This window comes from Ovis aries, chromosome 13 (genome assembly GCF_016772045.2).
Source record: "Ovis aries strain OAR_USU_Benz2616 breed Rambouillet chromosome 13, ARS-UI_Ramb_v3.0, whole genome shotgun sequence".
Classification (NCBI taxonomy): Eukaryota; Metazoa; Chordata; class Mammalia; order Artiodactyla; family Bovidae; genus Ovis; species Ovis aries.
This window is the reverse complement of record NC_056066.1, coordinates 38,000,458-38,022,104: the sequence shown is the minus strand read 5'-3', so window position 1 is coordinate 38,022,104 and position 21,647 is coordinate 38,000,458. Positions and strand designations below refer to the sequence as shown.

General features: G+C 46.7%; 1 protein-coding gene across 9 annotated transcripts; it reads right to left on the bottom strand.

Moving 5' to 3' along the window:
* Window positions 1-984: 984 nt before the first annotated feature.
* On the bottom strand, window positions 985-15,370 carry ZNF133 (zinc finger protein 133). 9 transcript variants are annotated; one of them, XM_004014289.6, is made up of 5 exons: window positions 15,254-15,370; window positions 13,952-14,127; window positions 6,921-7,047; window positions 6,424-6,519; window positions 985-2,868 (listed from the first exon to the last, which is right to left on the bottom strand). In XM_004014289.6, exons 3-5 carry the CDS (start codon window positions 7,039-7,041, stop codon window positions 1,181-1,183), a joined length of 1,905 nt encoding a protein of 634 aa, XP_004014338.2. In that variant the 5' UTR covers window positions 7,042-7,047; window positions 13,952-14,127; window positions 15,254-15,370; the 3' UTR covers window positions 985-1,180. The 9 variants fall into 9 exon arrangements, with proteins under 9 accessions (XP_004014338.2, XP_012043910.2, XP_042086602.1 ...); XM_012188520.5 differs by having other exon boundaries at window positions 15,312-15,370; XM_042230668.2 differs by lacking the exon at window positions 15,254-15,370 and adding an exon at window positions 14,938-15,120.
* Between the last annotated feature and the right edge of the window lie 6,277 nt (window positions 15,371-21,647).

The following is a 21,647-nucleotide window of genomic DNA, read 5'->3' as shown; positions in this document are numbered from 1 at the left end:
GGGGAACAGTCATCCCCATTTCCTCTTCTCTTAGTGTCTGGCAGCCACTATCGTGCCTTCTGTCTCTTTGCTGTGGCTTATCCTGGGTATTTCATATAAATGGAATGTGTTTGCTTTTTTCCCCCCTTTATTCTATTAACATGATGTATTGATTTTTTTTTTTCCCTATGTTGAGCCAGGAAACCACTCAGTCACAGTGTGAAAATCTTTCATATGCTGCTGGATTTGGCTGCAAATACTGTGTCGAGGGTTTCTCCCTCTATATCCATAGGGGTTAGGGTCTGTAGTTTTCTTGTGTTGTCTCTGTCAGGTTTTGCTAGTAGGGTAATACTGGTCTCACAGAATGATTTAGGAAGTTTTTTTTGGTAAGATTTTGAGAATGGGTGTTAATCCTTTAAATGCTAGAAGTTGCCAATAAGGCCATCTGATTTCAGGCTTTTTTGGAAGGTTTTTGATTCCTAACTCAATCTCCTTCTTCATGCTGGTCTGTTCAGATTTCCTGCTTATACATGATTTAAGTGTTTAGATGTTTGTTCATTTCTTCTAGGTTAACCAGCTGACTCACAATTATTCGTGGTGTGTTTACCCTAACTCTAAGCAGTAGCAGTGGTCCTAACCGCTGATTTGACTCAGCAAAGGCAGAAGTGGAGACATCTGAGAGCGAGGAGGAGACAAGCCAGTAGGGGGCTGCCACAGGAGCTGGGGGAGAGTGGGGTGGGCCTCCAGGTGAGAGTGAGCAGCTTAGGGGAGGTCATGTTTCCTGGAAGAACCCCTCCCTTGCCCAAATCCCCTGAACACAGTTCCAGGATCCTCTCCCTCTACAAAGGACCAGACTGTCCAAGAATCAGACTGACTCAGTTCTTATGTCATCCAAAGGACTGAATTACCGCGGAACCATGGCCTCAGAAGCTCGAGATTTCTGTACCACCCCTGATTCCTTACCTTTATAGGTGGGTGAATGAGAGACACAGTTGAGGCCACAGATTTGTAAAGCAGCAGAGTTTTATTAGAGCAAAAGGCCCCAAACACGACGACTTGGGGTAGAGGAAGTAAACTGAGTTCAAACGTCTTTTTGACCGCTTAGGGAATGTGTTTCAAGAAGAGTGTAAAATGTTTTGATTTAGTCTGCGCTCTTGAGCGGGTGAGGGGGTCAGGAGGATGCTCTGGCGGGGCCTCGGGGTCAGACTGAAACGGTGGTCTGTGGTGGGCACACATTCCTCCTGTGTCTGCTGAGGTGGCACTTCTGGCTGAAGCCTTGCCCGCACGCCTTGCACACGTGCGGCGTCCTCCCCTGGTGAGTCATCTGGTGCAGGATGAGGTGTGACTTGTGGGGAAAGCCTTGGCCGCACTCTGGGCATAGACAGGAGTTCTCTTCCAAGTGTGACCACTTGTGCATGAGCAGGGCGGACTTGTTGCCAAAGCCTCGCCCGCACAGGCGGCAGTTGTACGGCTGTTCCCTTGTGTGTGTGCGTCTGTGCCGGATGAGGCCTGACTGGTGGCGGAAGCCCCGCCCACACTCCCTGCACACGTACGGCTTCTCCCCGGAGTGTGTCCTCTGGTGTGCCACGAGGTTCGACTTCTGGCTGAACCCTCGCCCGCACTCCGCACACACCAGGGGCTTCTCCCCCGAGTGCGTTCTCTGGTGTCGGATGAGGTTGGACTGCTGGCTGAAGACACGCCCACAGTCCTTGCACACGATGGGCTTGTGCCCGGAGTGCGTGTTCTGGTGCCTGTTGAGATGGGACTTGAGACTGAAGCCCCGCCCACATACCCCACACACGTAAGGCTTCTCCCCGGTGTGTGTGCGCCTGTGCGAGATAAGGGTTGAATTCTGGCTGAATCTGTGTCCGCACACGCCACACACGTAGGGCTTCTCCTTCGAGTGTGTCCTCTGGTGGTTGACGAGTGTGGACCTCTGCCGGAAGCAGCGCCCACACTCTTTGCAGGCGTACGGCTTCTCCCCTGAGTGCGTCCTCTGGTGTGAGATGAGGTTGGACCTGTCGCTGAAGCCCAGCCCGCAGTCACCGCACACGATGGTCTTCTCCTCCAGGTGTGTCCTCCGGTGCCTGACGACGGCTGACTTCTGGCTGAATCCTTTCCCGCACTCCTGGCACACGTAGGGCTTCTCCCCAGAGTGTGTCCTCTGGTGGATGATGAGGTTGGACTTCTGGCTGAAGCCTCGCCCGCACTCACCGCACATGTACGGCTTCTCGCCCGAATGTGTCCTCTCATGTATGATGAGCGTCGACTTCCGGTTAAAGCCCCGCCCACACTCCCCGCACACGAGGGGCTTCTCCCCTGAGTGCGCCTTCTGGTGTCTGGCCAGGCTCTTCTTCAGGCTGAAGCCCTTCCCACACACCCCACACACGTAGGGCTTCTCGCCGGAGTGGATCCTCTGGTGACTGAGCAGGTTCGTCATCTTGCTGAAACCCAGTCCACACTCTCCACAGTTGACAGTCCCAAACCCCAGGACTTCGATCCTCTTCAACAGCCTGTCTGTTTCCTCAGGGGTCCCCATTTGTGCCGGTCCGGCCTCTATCTCCATACCTGGGACCCCACCCCCAGAGAAGACTGGCTGCCTCTGGGGTGGCCTGGGGAATACTTCTACAGTACTTTTCTCTGTCTTTCCAAACAAAGGCAGGGCACCTTCCCTCTCCTGCCCTTCCACTTCCTCGATCCAGGCACTACCACCAGCGGCCTGCTGCTGCTGGTCCTCCAGGCGCAGGTCTCCTGGCTGGATGGGATCCTCGGCATACAGGCACGTGAAGATCCAGGGTGGGGGACTACACAGCACCTGCTGCATGTGGAATTTCTGACTGCAGAGATCCGGAGGGCAGGAAGGACAGAGGTGGAGTTCTGGCTTTGGTTCTGTGGCAGAGAGAAGAGTCTGAGTCAGAACTGAGACGTGGAACCGCCAAAGCAGTTCTGCCTCGCCCGATGGTTAAGACTCCATTCCTTGTTCTTCAAAATGTTTACATCTTCAGGGCCACCCAGCAAGACTTCCTGCAGAGGACCTACTACAACGACCTCCTAACGCACAACCACCCAGTGACACAAACAGGGTCCAAAGGGATTGTCTGTGACCAAGAGAGCTCTAACCAGAGGACCCACATGGAAACGTGTCTGTCTTTCCCTGTCTCCCTGAGAGGATGGGGTGGAAGAACAGAGCTGCCCCTGAGCTTGGAAGACCCTGGTGTAGGAGGCAACACAGCGGAGTGGCTAAAGATACCACGTGTGAGACACCTGAACCTGGAGGGTCCCAATGCTGCTAAGTCACTTCAGTCATGTCTGACTCTGTGCGACCCCAGAGACGGCAGCCCTCTAGGCTCCCCATCCCCGGGATTCTCCAGGCAAGAACACTGGAGTGGGTTGCCATTTCCTTCTCCAATGCATGAAAGTGAAAGTGAAGTCGCTCAGTCGTGTCCAAACCTCAGCGACCCCATAGACTGCCGCCTTCCAGGCTCCTCTGTCCATGGGATTTTCCAGGCAAGAGTACTGGAGTGGGGTGTCATTGCTGACAAATACTTATTAGAGGACTACTCTGGACCAGAATTCCCACAAGCCAGGGCTTCCCTGGTGGCTCAGACAGCGAAGAAGCTGCCTGCCAATGCAGGATACACAGGTTTGACCCCTGGGTCGGGAAGAGCCCCTGGAGGAAGAAATGGCAACCCACTCTAGCATTCTCGTCTAGAGAATTTCCATGGACAGAGGAACCCGGCAGACTATAGTCCATGGGGTCGCCAAAGAGTTGGACACAACCGAGTGACTAACACTTTCTTTCACTTTCACTTCAGGAGGCTTTCAGCAGTAGACAACACACCCACGGTCTAGGCCCCCCAATGACTGGTGCCATGGATCAGTTTGAGTCTTGTTAATTTCCATAATTAACCTAAATAAAAATGGCACCAGGAATCAATATAAAAGTTTTCTTCTTATAGTACCTCTCATAAGGAGATGTCAACACTGAACACCTTGCTTCAGCACCGCTGGTTCTATTCAGCTGGCGGGAATGCAGGATCACACAGTCTGAGGAACCAAGTCCAGACCTCACCGCATCTGCCTGAACACTTGCCTTCACTGATGCACTGAACTTTTGAAAACCAACTGTGTGTACATCTACATTCTAGAATTATTCCATCAGTACAGAATGCTACTGTATTCTGAGACAGGGCCTTTAAAGAGGTGATTAAGGTTAAAGGAAGTCATAAGGCTCTAATCAATATGTCTGGTGACCTCCCTGTAGGAGGAAAGCCAGGATGTGCAGCCTCAGAAAGGCCGGGTGAGGACAGAGTGAGGAGGTGGCCATTCATAGTCCAGGAGGGAGACCTCCTGTGTAAACTGCCAACACCTCCGCCAACCAAGAACTGCGAGCCTCCAGAAACACAGTAAAACCTTTTGCTTCTGCCATGAATTCTGGTGCTGTGTTTCAGCAGCCTGAGCTAAAAGAGATGCTGCTTCTTCTACCTTGAGCTCTTCCCTAAGTGCCTCTGTACCTGCCCTACAGCCTGCCCCTAAGTAAGTCCCATGAGATCCATCAGCTGTTCCAGTAAATGTGAAAGGGCCAAAGTCTCTATTAAAAGATAACAGTTGGTTTGGCAGAAAATGCAATAGCAGCTACATGACACCCCAAATCACATTAAATACCATACCAAAACTCTAGAAAACAAAGAGCCACAACACAGCAGAGACTTGCTAAGACTAAGAAGAAATAATAGGATTGATACGTAACACACGACTATATTTAACATGGATGACTGACAAGGACCTACTCTACAGCACAGGGAACACTGCTCATGTTATGTGACAGCCTGGATGGAAGGGGAGTTTGGGGGAGAATGGATACATGCACATGTATGGCTGGGTCCCTTCGCTGTCCACCTGAAACTATCACAACATTGTTAATCAGCTATACTTCAATATAAAATTTAAAAATGTTTTTTCAGAAAAAAAAATGAAAGTTTAAGGAATATAATGTGGAACAAAAGAATTTTAACATTAAAAACTTCATTAATGAGATAAAATTGTCATGAACCTTTACATGCCTAACAGTACACTGAAGTGAAATATATAGCAAAAACTAAGAAATAAATGGGGGATTTGATATAAATTACAATGACATTGGCGAGTAATCTACTAAGTAATGTGCTATGACTCTTAGCAGACCAAAAACAAGGATATAAACAACTTGAAAAATATAATGATTTCTATTATATATGCTATTTCCCTTGATTTTAAAACAAAATTGACTAAGCTTTCAAGTTTGATAAAACAGAAATAGAAAATCTCTTACAGAAAAAGAAAACATATACTTCTCTTTATTATGAAACTGTCAACAGTATTTTAAAAGCTAAAAAACACACAATTCCCTACAGTTATCTATTCCTCTATCATTTAAAAAGAATGCCAAGTCAAAAAACTTCCCAGAAACTCTACTCTTCCCAATTCTCTACCCACCAAGCTAACCACCGATCACAGTCAATAATAATGCAGATGGCTCTGTTCACATATACATGTTGATACAGTCTTTCACACAAACCCAACTATGTAATAAACATTGTTTTGCAATTTTTCACTTAAAAATGTATCTTCTAAGTATCTGCTTTTCTGTTAAAGAAGGTAAAGGAAAATCTGCCCTTCATTAATGAACAATTAGGAAGCATCATTACAAAAATGGAAAGTTATAAAAAAAAAAGTACAGACAGGCTCACTAAACTGTAGGACAATGTAAAAAGGACTAATACACATGTAACTATCATTCCAAAAAGTTATAAAAATGGAAAGTTATTTAAAAAAAGGCTCAGTAAACTGGGGACCATGTAAAAAGGACTAATACACATGTAACTATCATTCCAAACAGAAGGAAACAGAAGGGAACAAAAGAATAATGTCCAAAAATCTCCCCAATGTGGCTCTAACCATAAATTTATAGATTCAAAAATCTGAGCACACGCTATGACAGGAAAACTTCAAAGAAAAGCAGCTCACTTCCTCAGTGACATCGCAGTCAAACAGCTGAACACCAAACATACAGAAAACTCTGAAAGTAGCCAGAGGTTTAAAAAGTAACAAAAAAACACAAAGCAATAACTGTGGAAATGACAGCTGATTTCTTATCAGAAACAATGGGAGGCCTGAACAGGGGAACAGTATCTTTAAAGTGGTGAAAAAATAAGCCAATCTAAAATTCTAATCCAGGGAAAATATCCTTTTAAAAATATAGTAACAAGAGCCACCAGACTATGTACGTGGGAGAGAACTAAGTGAGGCAGAGACGGCAAACCCAGTGCAGGGAGACGAGACACCGGGAAGCTCGAGTGCGGCTGCAGGTCTGGAAGGGGGCAGTGCACCCGGTGAGCGGCCAGGGGGCCAGCAGAAAGACCTCCCCAGCCCCAGCCCTCTGAACCACCCAGTGTCCCCACTCACCCAGGCAGCTGACGGGCGAGCATTTCCTCTCTTCTCTCCAGCTCTCCTTCCCTTGCTCCAGCTGGGTGATGAGTTTTGGTTTAGAAAACGGAATGCCTGCTCAGAGGAAAAGAGAACAAGATGGTCGCAGGTTATCCTGCACTCAGAGCCACACCAGGGGCGAGGATTTCTAAAGGTGGTGGGGAAGATCTGAGAGTGGTGAGCTCCCCGCCAGGGAAGGGAAGCCAGGATGGGAGTTCACTGACCCGACCTCATGCTGTGAGAGAACACCTCCCTCGTTTACAAGAAGATACTGACTAGGAAGAGATGCCATGCTTACCAGAGAGCCTGCGGGAAAAGGCTAGAAATGCAGAGTATCACACACATGCATACACACCTGTACACGTTTACAAAGTGTCTCTGCTTTGGAGTCCAACCCAAAGGTAAGGCCAGAAACCAGGAGGGCTGCTCCAAGTTGCCAGCAGCCAGGACCCGGGTCCTGAGACATGCAGGCTTACCCAGTGAGACCAGGTTGCTGTAGTTCTCCAGCATCACCTCCCGGTACAGGGACCGCTGAGCAGGGCTCAGCAGCACCCACTCATCCTGGGTGAAATCCACAGCCACATCTCTGAATGCCATGTGTGCCTATAACACAAAACAGCCCTGTTCACCCGGGAGCCAGCCCTGCCCAGGCTTCAGGGTAAGGGGCAAGGGGGAGGCTGCCCGGGGGAGGCAGGTGAGAGATCTAGATCCTGCCTTTGACCCTGGTGCTCTGTATTGCGAGATCTTTAAAGCCCAATCCCCATCTGGCAGTGGCACCTGTCAGCACGTTCAAGGTCCTAGGTGGGCTGATTTGGAGAATACATACAGAAATAGGAGTCTGTAACTTTCAGGAACTTTAACTTTATTTGAGGGAAAGCAACAGACTTTTGAGTTTAAAGAATTTAAAAGAATTGTCTGAACCATTGTATTAGTGTTGAAGCACCCGAATGACTGAGGTTCACACAATTCAGTTATGGCAGAGACCAAACACAGCTCAGTCCTTCCCCCAATCCCACAGCCCCTCCGGCCCTCCTTCCCTGAGAGGCACCAGCAGGGAATGGTGAAAAGCACAAATTTGAACCCTACTGCCCTGGTTTGGAGCCCATCCCAGCCATCAGCTAGCATCTCCGCTTTTTCAACTGTGGGTAACAGTCCACTAAACGTCCTGTCCCACACTGTGGTACTCAGGGTGGAAGTCCCTGGCATTGAGTCCATGGATTCATCTCACATGCCATTCTCACACCCTGCCCAACTTCACTGCCTTTATCGCAACACTGTTTCAAAGTGGAAAGCACCCTGGAATAGGGACATCAGGAGAGGTTTTCACAAGAGGCCCAGGAACTTGGTCTTGAAGGAAGCACAGAGTCTAGGGAAGAGAAATGTGCCAGGTGTTCCCGATGAGGTGTATGGGAAGCAGAGAAGAGGACACCTGAGCCAAGGAGGAGAGGAAGCCTGAATCCTGGGACGTAGGACCATTTGGGAGAAATAAAAGGTACAAAGTGGGAGAAATGCAGAACAGGTTGAGCGTAGGAGCGGCTTGTGGGTTTTAAATGATTGTAAAATATACATAAGCATTTTACTATTTTTACCATTTGAAGTGTACATTTCAGTACATTAAGCATGCTCGCACTTAATGTGGTACAACCACCACCAATATCCATCTTCAGAACTGGTTCATCATGTCACGTTGAAACTCTGTGACTATTAACCATAATGCCCTTTCTCACAAACCCTGGTAACCAATCCTCATTTTACTTTCTGTCTCCATGCATTTGGCTATTCTAGGTATCACAAATATGTGAAATCATACAGTGTCTGTCCTTTTGTGTCTGGCTTATTTCATTCAGCGTAATGTCTTCAAGTTTCAGCCATATACTCCAAAGAAGATGTACAGATGGCCAAGAGACACATGAAGAGAGGCTCAACATCGCTAATTGGTCAGTTCAGTTCAGTCACTCAGTCGTGTCCAACTCTTTGCGACCCCATAAACTGCAGCACGCCAGGCCTCCCTGTCCATCACCAACTCCCAGAGTTCACCCAAACTCATGTCCATCGAGTCGGTGATGCCATCCAGCCATCTCATCCTCTGTCATCCCCTTCTCCTCCTGTCCCCAATCCCTCCCAGCATCAGGGTCTTTTCCAATGAGTCAGCTCTTCGCATGAGGTGGCCAAAGTATTGGAGTTTCAGCCTTAGCATCAGTCCTTCCAATGAACACCCAGGACTGATCTCCTTTAGGATGGACTGGTTGGATCTCCCTGCAGTCCAGAGGACTTTCAAGAGTCCTCTCCAACACCACAGTTCAAAAGCATCAATTCTACGGCGCTCAGCTTTCTTCACAGTCCAACTCTCACATCCATACCTGACTACTGGAAAAACCATAGCCTTGACTAGACAGACCTTTTGTTAGAGAAATCCAAATCACAAGTACAATTCACACCAGTCAGAATGGCCATCCTCAAAAAGTCCACAAACGATAAATACGGGAGAGGATGTAGAGAAAAGGGACCCCTCCCACACTGTTGATGGGAATGTAAAACTGGTAACAGACCCTCTAGAGAACAGTATGGAGGTGCTTTAAAAAACTAAAAATAGAACTACCATATGATCCAGCAGTCCCACTCCTGGGCACATATCCAGAGAACATCGTAATTCGAAAAGATACAGCCAGTGTTCACTGTAGCACTATTTATTACAGCCAAGACATGGAAGCAACCTAAATGTCCCTCAGCAGAGGAATGGATAAAGAAGATGTGGTACAGGCCTTCCCTGGCGGCTCAGTGGTAAGGAACCCACCTGTATTCACACGAGATCCGGTGGCAAGGAGTCCTGTGACTACAGGAGACACGAGTTCCATCCCTGATCTGGGAAGATCCCACATGCCTTGGAGCGACTAAACCCGTGTGCCACAACTACTGAACCTGCGCTCACAGCCCGTGCTCTGCCACAGGAGAAGCCTCCTCAAGGAGAAGCCCGTGCACCCCCACTGGAGAGCAGCCCCCACCTGCCGCAACCAGAGGACAGCCAAGCAGCAGTGAAGACCCAGCCCAGCCATGAGCAGATAAAACTGTCTTCAAATGTAGTACATCTTTGTACAATGGACTATTACTCAGCCGTAAAAAGAATGAAATAATGTCATTTTCAGCAACGTGGATGGACCTAGAGATTATCATACTAAGTGAAGTCAAACAAACAAATATATCACTCATACCTGGAACCTAAGGTTTTAAAATGATATAAATGAACTTATTTATAAAACAGAAACAGACTCACACACTTAAAAAACAAAACATACGGTTACCAAAGGGGAAATGTGTGTGTGTGGTGGGGGGAGGAATAAATTAGGAATAAATTAGGATTTGGGATTAACATACACACACTACAATATATAATATATAAAGTATATAGACAGGTAACCAACTAGACCCTACTATATAGGACAGAGAACCCTACTCAATACTCTGTAATAACCTATATGAGAAAAGAATCTGAAAAAGAATGAACATATGTGTATGTATAACTGAATTACTTTTCTGTACACCTGAAATTAACACAATATTGTAAATCAACTATACCACAGTAAAAATTGGGGAAAAAAAAGATGACCTGAATCAAAATATGAAGGGCCTACAAAGTACCAGGGAGAAGCTGACACACAGCCAACAACTTCAAGGTTGTTGAAGTTGGAAACAACTATCTGGGAAAATCTATCAGGCTCTGAAGAATAACAAGAAAACTCCTAAGTGACTCTAGACAAAAAATATACCAGACTTCCATGAGACTTTTCAAAATCATCATCCAACTCATGTGCACTGCAGGTGGGAACGTACAATGCTGCACACACACTGGAGAACAGCACAGCAGTTCCTCAAAATAAAAATACACATTACCATATGACCTACCAATTCCTCTTCTGGGTATTTCCCCCAAAGAATTGGAAGCTGGGACTTGAACAGATATTTGTACACTCATGTGAGCAGCATTATTCACAATAGCCAAAATGTAGACGTGATCCAAGTGTCTGTCAACAGACAAATGGATAAACAAAGAGTGGTGTGTGTGTGCGCGTGCGTGTGTGTGTGTGTGTGTGTATATATGGTGGAATATTATTAAGTCTTAGGGAAGAAATTCTGACACATGCTACAACATGGATGAACATTAAAGATACTATGCTAAGGGAAACAAACCAGATACAAAAGGACAAATATATAATTCCACTTATATGAGGTACCTAGAGTAATCCATATAGACAAAGTAGAATGATGGTTGACAGGAGCTAGGAGGAAGGGGAAACTGAGTTATTGTTTAATGGGGACAGAGTTTCATTCTGAAAAGTTCTGGAAATGGACAGTGTGAATGGCTGCACAACAATATGAATGTCCTTAACGATACTGAACTATAGACTTAGAACAGTTAAGATGGTAAGTCTTATGTTATATGTATTTTATGACTTTAAATGCATGGCAAAAAGAATACCATTCAAAGCAATAAGATATATTTCAGGGACATCCCGGGTGGTCAGGTGGCTAAGACTTCGTATTCCCAATGCAGGGGGCCTGGGTTCGATCCTTGGTCAAAGAACTAGACCCCATATGCCACAACTAAGACCCAGCGGAGCCAAATAAATAAATAAACAAATATTTTTTAAAAAAATTTCGCCAAGACAGAGTGCCCAGAAATGTAAGACTGGCTGAACTGAGGGAATTCATTACTGTAATATACTGTATTAATGAACTGGACCAAGGAGAAAAAACATGATTGCATTTATACATGCTGAAGTATTCTTTAACAGAACTCATCCAACATCCAATTCACTGTAAGACTAATGAATCCATAGAACTTTTCATTTCGAATTTTAGACTTAGAAGTTGCAAAAATATCAATTCCCATGTAATCTTAATTCAGTTTTCTCTAACGTTAACATCTGAGAAAACTATACAATGATCAAAACCAGATTAACATTGATTATTATTTCTATTATCTAAACAACAGCTCATAACCACATTTCAACAGGTTTTTTCTACTAATGTCCCCCTTCTTCTGGTCCAGGATTCAACTGAGGTTCTCTCACTGCATTTAGCTGTCATATATCTTTAATCTCCTCCAATCTGTGACGTTCCTTCTTTCATGAATGACATTTTTGAAGAACAGCCCTCAAGCGTGATTTATCAGATTTGAGAAGAAAATGATTAGAATGAACCTAGTTCACTTTTCGCTAGATTGTCTCGGAAGTCACGTGTCCTTTTCATACCCCTTGATAGGAGGTCATGATATTGCTATGTTTCACTACTGATGATGTTAACCTTGGTCTTGATCACTTGGTTAAGACAGTGTCTGCTGGGTTTCTTCATTACAAGACACTCATTTTGCCTTTATATTTAATATACAACTTAGGAGAGATACTTTGAGATTATACAAATATCCTGTTTCTCTTCAACCTTTTACCAAATAATTTTAGCATCATTTTGTGGGACCTGTCTTCAACCATTATTACTGCAGTGTTGACCAAATGACAATGTGCTACCTCCTTCTTTCCTTCGAAATTCATTAGCTGGAATTCTGTAAGCAAGAGTTGTCCCTTCTCTCTTTTTTAAATTAATCTATTTATTGTTGGCTGTGCTGGGTCTTCGTTGCTGCACGCAGGCTTTCTCCAGTTGTGGCAAGCGGGGACAACTCTTCGTGGCAGTGGACAGGCTTCTCACTGCGGTGGCTTCAGTGGTCATGGAGCACAGGCTCAGTTGCTCCAAGGCATGTGGAATCTTCCCAGACCAGGGATTGAACCCATGACCCCTTGACTGGCAGCCAGATTCTTAGGAACTGTATCACCAGGGAAATCTAAGAGTTGTCCCTTCTTATTTACTTCAGTGTGGATTCATAGCTTATCCTAGGGGTTATATTAGAATATTACCATTATTTTGTGGCTCAAATTATTTCATCAAACACTGGGTGCTCCTTCAGGCTGACCTCATCCCTGCTTTCACTCACAAATGTGCGACAAGTGATGCAGCGCCAGTCACAGGCTTAAGTCTGTATGCTCTCGGAGGGCCCAAGGCACCAGGTTAAGAATGTCAGCACCCCTGCTAGAGGGACCAAACAGAAGCAGAGGCCCGATACCATGTGGAGAGGGTGTGGGGCCTAGCAAAGATGACGCTGGTGTCTTCACCTGCTTAGTCTAACCCAATGACAGGAACTGTATCAATGGCTCAAGAGGAGCAAACGAGGTACCCTACCCTCTAACAACCACCTCCTGGTCCAGTGGGAGGGTCAGACAGTCATGACACAGCCTAAGCCCTGGAGTCTTGAGCCCCAGGGTCCCATCATCAACAGGGAGCCTGGGAACACTGCCGGGGATGTGCAGGGTGCTCTGCAGGGGGAGAGCATCCCAGCTCATTACCAGTCGACAGAGAAACAGAGATGCTTGGGGAAACACAAGCAGACAACGGAATATGCTTCTATGCAGCTGTAAAGCAAGGTCTGACCAGGTTGAGAGTCGGAGAGGAGACTGAGGAGGAGACTTGGAGAAGTTGGAGGCCTTCAAAGCAATTCTAACAATTACTTAGCCTTTATGTGCCCCGCACTGTAACTGCATTGCTAGGGTTATCTCCTCCAACATTCCCGGGAGGTGGACATCATCCTGATGATTCCCATCTGGCAGATGAGGAAAGGAAGGCTCAGGGAGGTGAAATAACAAGCTCAGGGCCACACAGCTAGACATGGTAAAACTGAGATTTGAACCCCAGCATCCTGACTTTGGAGTTGGGACAGAAGCAGACGATTAGGAAGGTCTCTTTCTAGCAGGCTGAGTGGCACGTTCACTATGTGGACCTCAGGTGCCCAGTTCAAGAGGCAGGTGTGGAGAGGGACAAGAAGGTGGAGAAGAGACAAGAGTGAGGGCGGAGCAGGAGTGGAGACCAGAAGGAGAGGAGTCCAGGGCACAGCACACATGCTGCTGAGAGAACAGGGCAGGTGAGCCTGGAAAGAACAAAGAGGCCCAGCTGCGGGTGTTCACTGAGGTCAGCAAGGGCAGAAACGGGGGGAGGGCCAGAGACAGGGACACTGTCCCCCGGAATTCCTCCCCGGCCACACACCTCTCCTCTCCTGCCTCTGAACAGAGCTGCTCTGACCGAAACAACTATTAATTCTCTTGAGTATAGTGATCACCCTGTGGGTACTTTACAGGAAGCTCTAATGTTAGAGCTGCCTCCTGAGCTAACTGCAGGTGAGATGACAGGACGGGGACACAGGCAGTGAGGGCCTCGCTGGATGGAACCAGAACAGAAGGCCGAGGCCTTCACAACAGACAAGCCTGAGAGTGCACAGGCCTGAACAAACCACAGGGATGGGGGGGAGGGGGCTGTCGTCAAGGAGGACACAGGGTCTGAACAAGAGGGCCTGGGACAGCAGCCACCCCTACCACAGACCATGTCCCCTGGGGAAACCAGCTGGGCTCTGATCCTCGGGCGGGGCGTGCTGGGCACAAGATGTCCAGGCTGAGCGAAGGAAACCCACCTTTGGTTCAGCACACGGAAGGCGAGCAGTCCCCACGTGAGTCCGGGCTGTCAGGAGCCCTCTCCTCACCCACCAGGCTTCCTCTCTGGGCAGCACAAGAGCAGTAAGGTTCAGGAGAGTCACTGGAAACTCACGCCCTTAGACTTTCCTTTTCCTTAAAGGCATCAGGAATGGACCTGTCACAGAAGAAAAGGCTGCGGGCAGCTCGCTGAGAACACAGCCTGCCCCAGTAATGCTGCCGACACCAGGCCTGAGCTGACCCACTCTTGCCTCTGACCTTCCTAAGCAAAGTTCGTACTCACTGGGCACTTAGGACTGTACACATCAGAGATGGTTCCAGGCACAGAACCGTCTTACTTCATTCTAGCCTCGCAACCCAATGGAGTACGATTTATAACCTTTATTTTACAGATGAGAAAACTGAAGCACAGTGAAGTCAGTCCCTTATCCAAGGTGACACCATTACAAAGTCACAGAGTCTGGATGAAAGCTGGCAGCCGAAGCTAGGCTCTTCAAGTAGGGCAGGGACAGGGAACCTCTGTGGGTTGTAAGGCTTCTCAGTGTGTCATTTTGAGATGAATCAAGATTGCTCTCCAGGTGACAAGGGTTACATCTGGATGTGGGTCTGTAGAGTTCTATTTATTTCTGTCTAAAATCTCTCCCTAATAAAACTTTAAAATGGAATTCAAAATCCCGCAGTCCGGAAACACCGGAGCCGTGCACATCGGTGACTGCTGTGGTCAACGCAGGTTTCCTGGACCTTTGAGAATCCAGCCCAGTGAGCCTCAGAAACCTCTTCCTCCAAGGCCTGAATCCAGGGGCAACCGGTCAAAAACACACCCAAGATCGCTGCCAAAGTGGCCCGTTCCATACCCAGCCCATCCCAGGCACATGCTGCCCACGGCAAACCACCCACCAAAACTCTTGGCGGCGGGCTGGCCCTCATCCCAGCACCTGGGAAACATCAGGGCCCCATGCCAACTTACTCAACCCTCTGGCCCCCAGGGACTTTGGGGTAGAGGGACTCCCCCTCCATCATCACTGCTCTTTCGGCCAAGGCCTAACGTGTCCTCACCCACAGGAGCCCCGGGACGTGGCTGGATTCCGGCATCCGCCACCACCGGGCATCGCGGCTAAGCTTCGCCCACGTCCATCGGAGATGCGCGCTCACATCCCAAATATGACATCCGGGAGGGCACGGCCTGAATCGCGACAGCGCGTCCCGCCGTCGCCTCCTCTGCCCGGCACCCGCACAGTCCCCAGCCTCAGGTGCAGCCAACAGCCCAGACTTTCAGGACCTACCTTTCCGCTCAGGGAAGGGCACGGCTGCACCTTAGAGCCCCACGGGCGCCGCACTCACCCGCGAGGAACAGGGGGTCACTCCAGCCACCAGCTGGGCCAGGACGCCAGGACTACACTACCCAGAATCCTCAGCCCAGCACCAGGACTACACTACCCAGAATCCTCGGACAAGCGCCGGGACTACATCCCCCAGGATGCTCGGCGCGCCCAGAGGCCTCTGAGGGAGCAGCTTCTCCGTTAACTGCCCAGGGAAGAATGGCCACTGTAGCGCCTAGATTTCCGCCCCGCCCCCTCTTTTACAGAGGACCCCGGGTGAAATGTCTCTCCTTTCCGTGAGTCCTTCGCTAACGCCTCAGCCTTAAAGACTACACTCCCCAGTGACCCCAGCAGTGACTCCTGCCTCCGGTGCCGGGCACCCCCCCTCAGCTTGCGGAAGTGATGTGCCCGGGGAATCTCCGTTTAGTTTCTGGGGTGCGCGGCGGAGCGTACAACGGTTTCCGGGCCACGCTTGCTTGCGGGGAAAGCAAGGCTGTGTCGGGGCGGGTGGGGAGGGGTCCATGAGCCGCGCAGGCGTGATGTCGACCAGCTCCGTTTAATTCACTTAAACCCACGGTGGGGACTGACACTGAGAAGGCGAGGCATCTTCCCGCGATCTTACTGTCAAAGAAGGCAGCCCTGGGTTCCGAGCCCATGTCCCCAACTAGCACACCGCACCGCTATCCCTAGATCCTGTTCCTCTGTCGCAGTCCGCGCGTTTATGGGCAATCTCATCCGTCTTCTGGGCGACAGGAGCCTCACCGTTAGACCATAGCTTGGGATTCAGCCCCTCGTAGTGTCCACTAAAAAAGCAAAATGTCAAGAATGACAACCTAAAAGTTGAGAATTGTGTTTTATTTGGTGGTCTTATACCTAGGAGACAGCCTCGCACCTCTGAGGAACTGTTTCAAAGGGTTATGGGAGGAGCAGGATATGTAGGAGTTTGCTGAAAAGAAAACAGAGTGGTTGAACATCGAAAGGTTACTGCTGATCACAAAGGAACAGACAGCTTTATGAATTTAGAACTTTTTTACTATGGGAAGATAAAAGAATCTGGGCTCTCTTACACAATTCCTTTGAGATGCATCTGAAGTATCTAGGGTCAGCATACTGTTTTTCTCCATCCTTAGTTTCCCTCAGAGTGCCTGCAGAGGTTGATGGCTTCATGGCAGGCAGCATTCCGTTGTTTACTAAAACAGCAGTTGGTAGCATCTTTTTCTTTTTGGTCTGCAGCTCTCTGAGTCTTTGTTCAGGCTTCTGACTGAGGTCAGGGAGGTACTGGTGCCATCTGGGACATGCCCACTGGGGAGCTGAGGAGCACACCCGCCCCCCTTCACTGTGGAGGGTGTTTCCGCCAAGACACTCTCAGTTTTCCTTACTTCCCCTAGATTTGCTTTCTGAAGTTTTGTCATCTAGAAGACCAAGAAAATGTTCACATGGCCTGGAAAGCCAAGGAGAGACAAGCATTTCCTAAAATTCTTTGTCAGCTCCCTGACGGTGAATCCCTTCCCTTCTCTTGCCCGGAGGCTGCCTCATTCACAGTGAATTCATTTCAGCCCCTGCCCTAAGGAAAGTCCCTGGTCTGACTTGAACACTCTCTCCACATCCCTTTCTGCTCTACACTAGGACTAGTAGTTCACCAAGAAATTAGAATCCACTAAAAAATACATATGTACATATATATATATACACACACACACACACACACAACCCCAAAACTGAGAATTCTATTTTATTAGGCAGGTTTTCAGAGGACTTCAAGCCTAGGAAGCCTTGCCTCTCAGTTAGCTCTGAAGGACTGCTTTGAAGGGCAGGGGACCCAAGATATATTGGAGTTTTACAAAACAGATATCAGAACATCAAAAAATTACTATTAAGGAAAACCAGACATCAAGTTAATGAATTTAGTGCTTTTCTATGAAGGAAAAGATGCCAAAGTCTGGGTACACTGAAAGCATTCTTTTTTTTTTTTAATTTAAATTTATTCATTTTAATTGGAGGCTAATTACTTTACAATATTGTATTGGTTTTGCCATACATCAACATGAATCCACCATGGGTGTACAGCTATTCCCCATCTGAACCCACCTCCCACTTCCCTCCCCATACAATCCCTCTGGGTCATCCCAGTGCACCAGCCCCAAGCATCCTTTATCCTGCTCGAACCTGGACTGGTGATTTGTTTCTTATATGATATTATACATGCCATTATACATGGCATTTTCAATGCCATTCTCCCAACTCATCCTACCCTCTCCCTCTCCCACAGAGTCCAAAAGACTGTTCTATACATCTGTGTCTCTTTTGCTGTGTCACATACAGGGTTATCGTTGCTGCTGCTAAGTCGCTTCAGTCGTGTACGACTCTGTGTGACCCCATAGACAGTAGCCCACCAGGCTCCCCCACCCCTGGGATTCTCCAGGCAAGAACACTGGAGTGGGTTGCCATTTCCTTCTCCAATGCATGAAAGTGAAAAGTGAAAGTGAAGTCGCTCAGCCATGTCCAACTCTTCAGGATCCCATGGTCTGCAGCCTACCAGGCTCCTCTGCCCATGGGATTTTCCAGGCAAGGGTACTGGAGTGAGGTGCCATTGCCTGCTCCGGGGTTAACGTTACCATCCTTCTAAATTCCATATATATGCGTTAGCATACTGTATTGGTGTTTTCCTTTCTGGCTTACTTCACTCTGTATAATAGGTTCCAGTTTCATCCACCTCATTAGAACTGATTCAAATGTATTCTTTTTAATGGCTGAGTAAATACTCCATTGTGTATATGTACCACAGCTTTCTTATCCATTTGTCTGCTGATGGGCATCTAGGTTGCTTCCATGTCCTGGCTATTGTAAACAGTGCTGCAATGAACATTGGGGTACACGTGTCTCTTTCAATTCTGGTTTCCGCGATGTGTATGCCCAGCAGTGAGATTGCTGGGTCATAAGGCAGTTCTATTTCCAGTTTTTTAAGGAATCTCCACACTGTTCTCCATAGTGGCTGTACTAGTTTGCATTCCCACTAACAGTGTAAGAGGGTTCCCTTTTCTCCACACCCTCTCCAGCATTTATTGCTTGTAGACTTTTGGATCGCAGCCATTCTAACTGGCGTGAAATGGTACCTCACTGTGGTTATTATTTCCATTTCTCTGATAATGAGTGATGTTGAGCATCTTTTCATGTGTTTGTTAGCCATCTGTATTCTTTGGAGAAATGTCTATTTAGTTCTTTGTCCCATTTTTTGATTGGGTCGTTTATTTTTCTGGAATTGAGCTGCAGCAGTTGCTTGTATATTTTTGAGATTAGTTCTTTGTCAGTTGCTTCATTTGCTATTATTTTCTCCCATTCCGAAGGCTGTTTTTCCACCTTGCTTATAGTTTCCTTTGTTGTGCAGAAGCTTCTAATTTTAATTAGGTCCCATTTGTTTATTTTTGCTTTTATTTCCATTACTCTTGGAGGTGGGTCATAGAGGATCCTGCTGTGATTTATGTCAGAGAGTGTTTTGCCTATGTTCTCCTCTAGGAGTTTTATAGTTTCTGGTCTTACATTTAGATCTTTAATCTATTTTGAGTTTATTTTTGTGTATGGTGTTAGAGAGTGTTCTAGTTTCATTCTTTTACAAGTGGTTGACCAGTTTTCCCAGCACCACTTGTTAAAGAGATTGTCTTTAATCCATTGTATATTCTTGTCTCCTTTGTCAAAGATAAAGTGTCCATAGGTGTGTGGATTTATCTCTGGGCCTTCTGTTTTGTTCCATTGATCTATATTTCTGTCTTTGTGCCAGTACCATACTGTCTTGATGACTGTGGCTTTGTAGTAGAGCCTGAAGTCAGGCAGGTTGATTCCTCCAGTTCCATTCTTCTTTCTCAAGATTGCTCTGGCTGTTCGAGGTTTTTTGTATTTCCATACAAATTGTGAAATCATTTGTTCTAGCTCTGTGAAAAATACCGTTGGTAGCTTGATAGGGTTTGCATTGAATCTATAGATTGCTTTGGGTAGTATACTCGTTTTCACTATATTGATTCTTCCGATCCATGAACTGGGTATATTTCTCCATCTATTAGTGTCCTCTTTGATTTCTTTCACCAGTGTATTATAGTTTTCTATATATAGGTCTTTAGTTTCTTTAGGTAGATATATTCCTAATATTCCTAAGTATTTTATTCTTTTCGTTGCAATGGTGAGTGGAATTGTTTCCTTAATTTCTCTTTCTATTTTCTCATTATTAGTGTATAGGAATGCAAGGGATTTCTGTGTGTTGATTTTATATCCTGCAGCTTTACTATATTCATTGATGAGCTCTAGTAATTTTCTGGTGGAGTCTTTAGGGTTTTCTATGTAGAGGATCATGTCATCTGCAAACAGTGAGAGTTTTACTTCTTCTTATCCAATTTGGATTCCTTTCATTTCTTTTTCTGCTCTGATTGCTGTGGCCAAAACTTCCAGAACTATGTTGAATAGTAGTGGTGAAAGTGGGCACCCTTGTCTTGTTCCTGACTTTAGGGGAAATGCTTTCAATTTTTCACTATTGAGGATAATGTTTGCTGTGGGTTTGTCATATATAGCTTTTATTATGTTGAGGTATGTTCCTTCTATTCCTGCTTTCTGGAGAGTTTTTATCATAAATGGATGTTGAATTTTGTCAAAGGCCTTCTCTGCATCTATTGAGATAATCATATGGCTTTTATTTTTCAATTTGTTAATGTGGTGTATTACATTGATTGATTTGTGGATATTGAAGAATACTTGTATCCCTGGGAAAAAGCCCACTTAGTCATGGTGTATGATCTTTTTAATGTGTTGTTGGATTCTGATTGCTAGAATTTTGTTAAGGATTTTTGCATCTATGTTCATCAGTGATATTGGCCTGTAGTTTTCCTTTTTTGTGGCATCTTTGTCAGGTTTTGGTATTAGGGTGATGGTTGCCTCATAGAATGAGTTTGGAAGTTTACCTTCCTCTGCAATTTTCTGGAAGAGTTTGAGTAGGATAGGTGTTAGCTCTTCTCTAAATTTTTGGTAGGATTCAGCTGTGAAGCCGTCTTGAAAGCATTTTTTGACAAGCACCTTATCTATCTAGGGCTAGCATCCTGTTCTTTCCCATCCTAGTCCCCTGAAGTACATGGGGATGGGCCTGACGGCTCAAGATCGAGTGTTCTGTTTCCATCCTGAAGTCCCTAAGGGCTCACCGTGGGGCAGGGGGCCAGTAATGTGATGGCTTAGTGGCCCACAACATCCTTTGTGTAACCATTCTTAGTCCTCACCAGCAATGAACAAAGACTGTCACCTATGAAATCAGTAAACAAAGGATGCTGTGGCTACTACAGTCACCACCAACTATGCACCCTGTGGGGATTCAAGATAGAGAAAAAGAGAGTGCTGGTCCTAGATAGTTGAAACTGAAAGTTGCACTGCTGTGTCTGACTCTTTGCCATTCCATACAATCCATGGAATTCTCCAAGCCCGAATACTAGAGTGGGTAGCCTTTCCCTCCTTCAGAGGATCTTCCCAACCCAGCGATCAAACCTAGGTCTGCCACATTGCAGGCAGATTCTTTACGAGAGCTGAGCTACAAGGGAAGCCCAAGAATACTGGAATGGGTAGCCTATCCCTTCTCCAGCAGATCTTCCGACCCAGGAATTGAACTGGGTTCTCCTGCATTGCAGGCAGATTCTTTACCAACTACATTGGGTGTATATCAAAGGATTGATTTCAAAGAACCTAGACTCTTGGATTTTCCCATACCTGGAAAAGTGCTAAGTTCATTAACCTGAGACTAGTTTTTCTTTAGGTGCATGCTCAGCCATTTCAATCGTGTCTGACTCTTTGTGACCCTATCGACTGTAGCACTCCAGGCTCCTCTGTGCATGGGATTTTCCAAGTAAGAATACCAGAGTGGGCTGCTATGCCCTCCTCCCAGGGATCCTCCAGACCCAGGAATTGAACTTGAGTCTCCTGCAGTTCCTGCTTTACAGGCAGTTTATTTATTGCTGAGCCACCTAGGAGGTCCACTGGTTTTCCTTTAAATAACAGTAATATTTTAATGTTTTGACTACCTGTGGTTTTTTTTTTTTCCTCTCAAAAACCCCTGTATCTCTTGGCTCCTCCCTTACCTCTTCTGAACAGTCCCTCAGAGCCATCTGAGAGGATGTCCCTCGGGTTTAAATCCTCAGTATGTCCACTGACTAAAATACAATTCTCACAATTTATCACATCTGTAAACAGTAGGAGTTTTGTTTCAGCCCCAATCTCCAGTTCCTTACAACTTTTTGTTCTCTCATATTGGCTAGAACCACAGTTGCTATTGTTTAGTTGCTAAGTCATGTCCAACTCTTTGCAACACCATGGACTGTAGCACACCAGGCTCGTG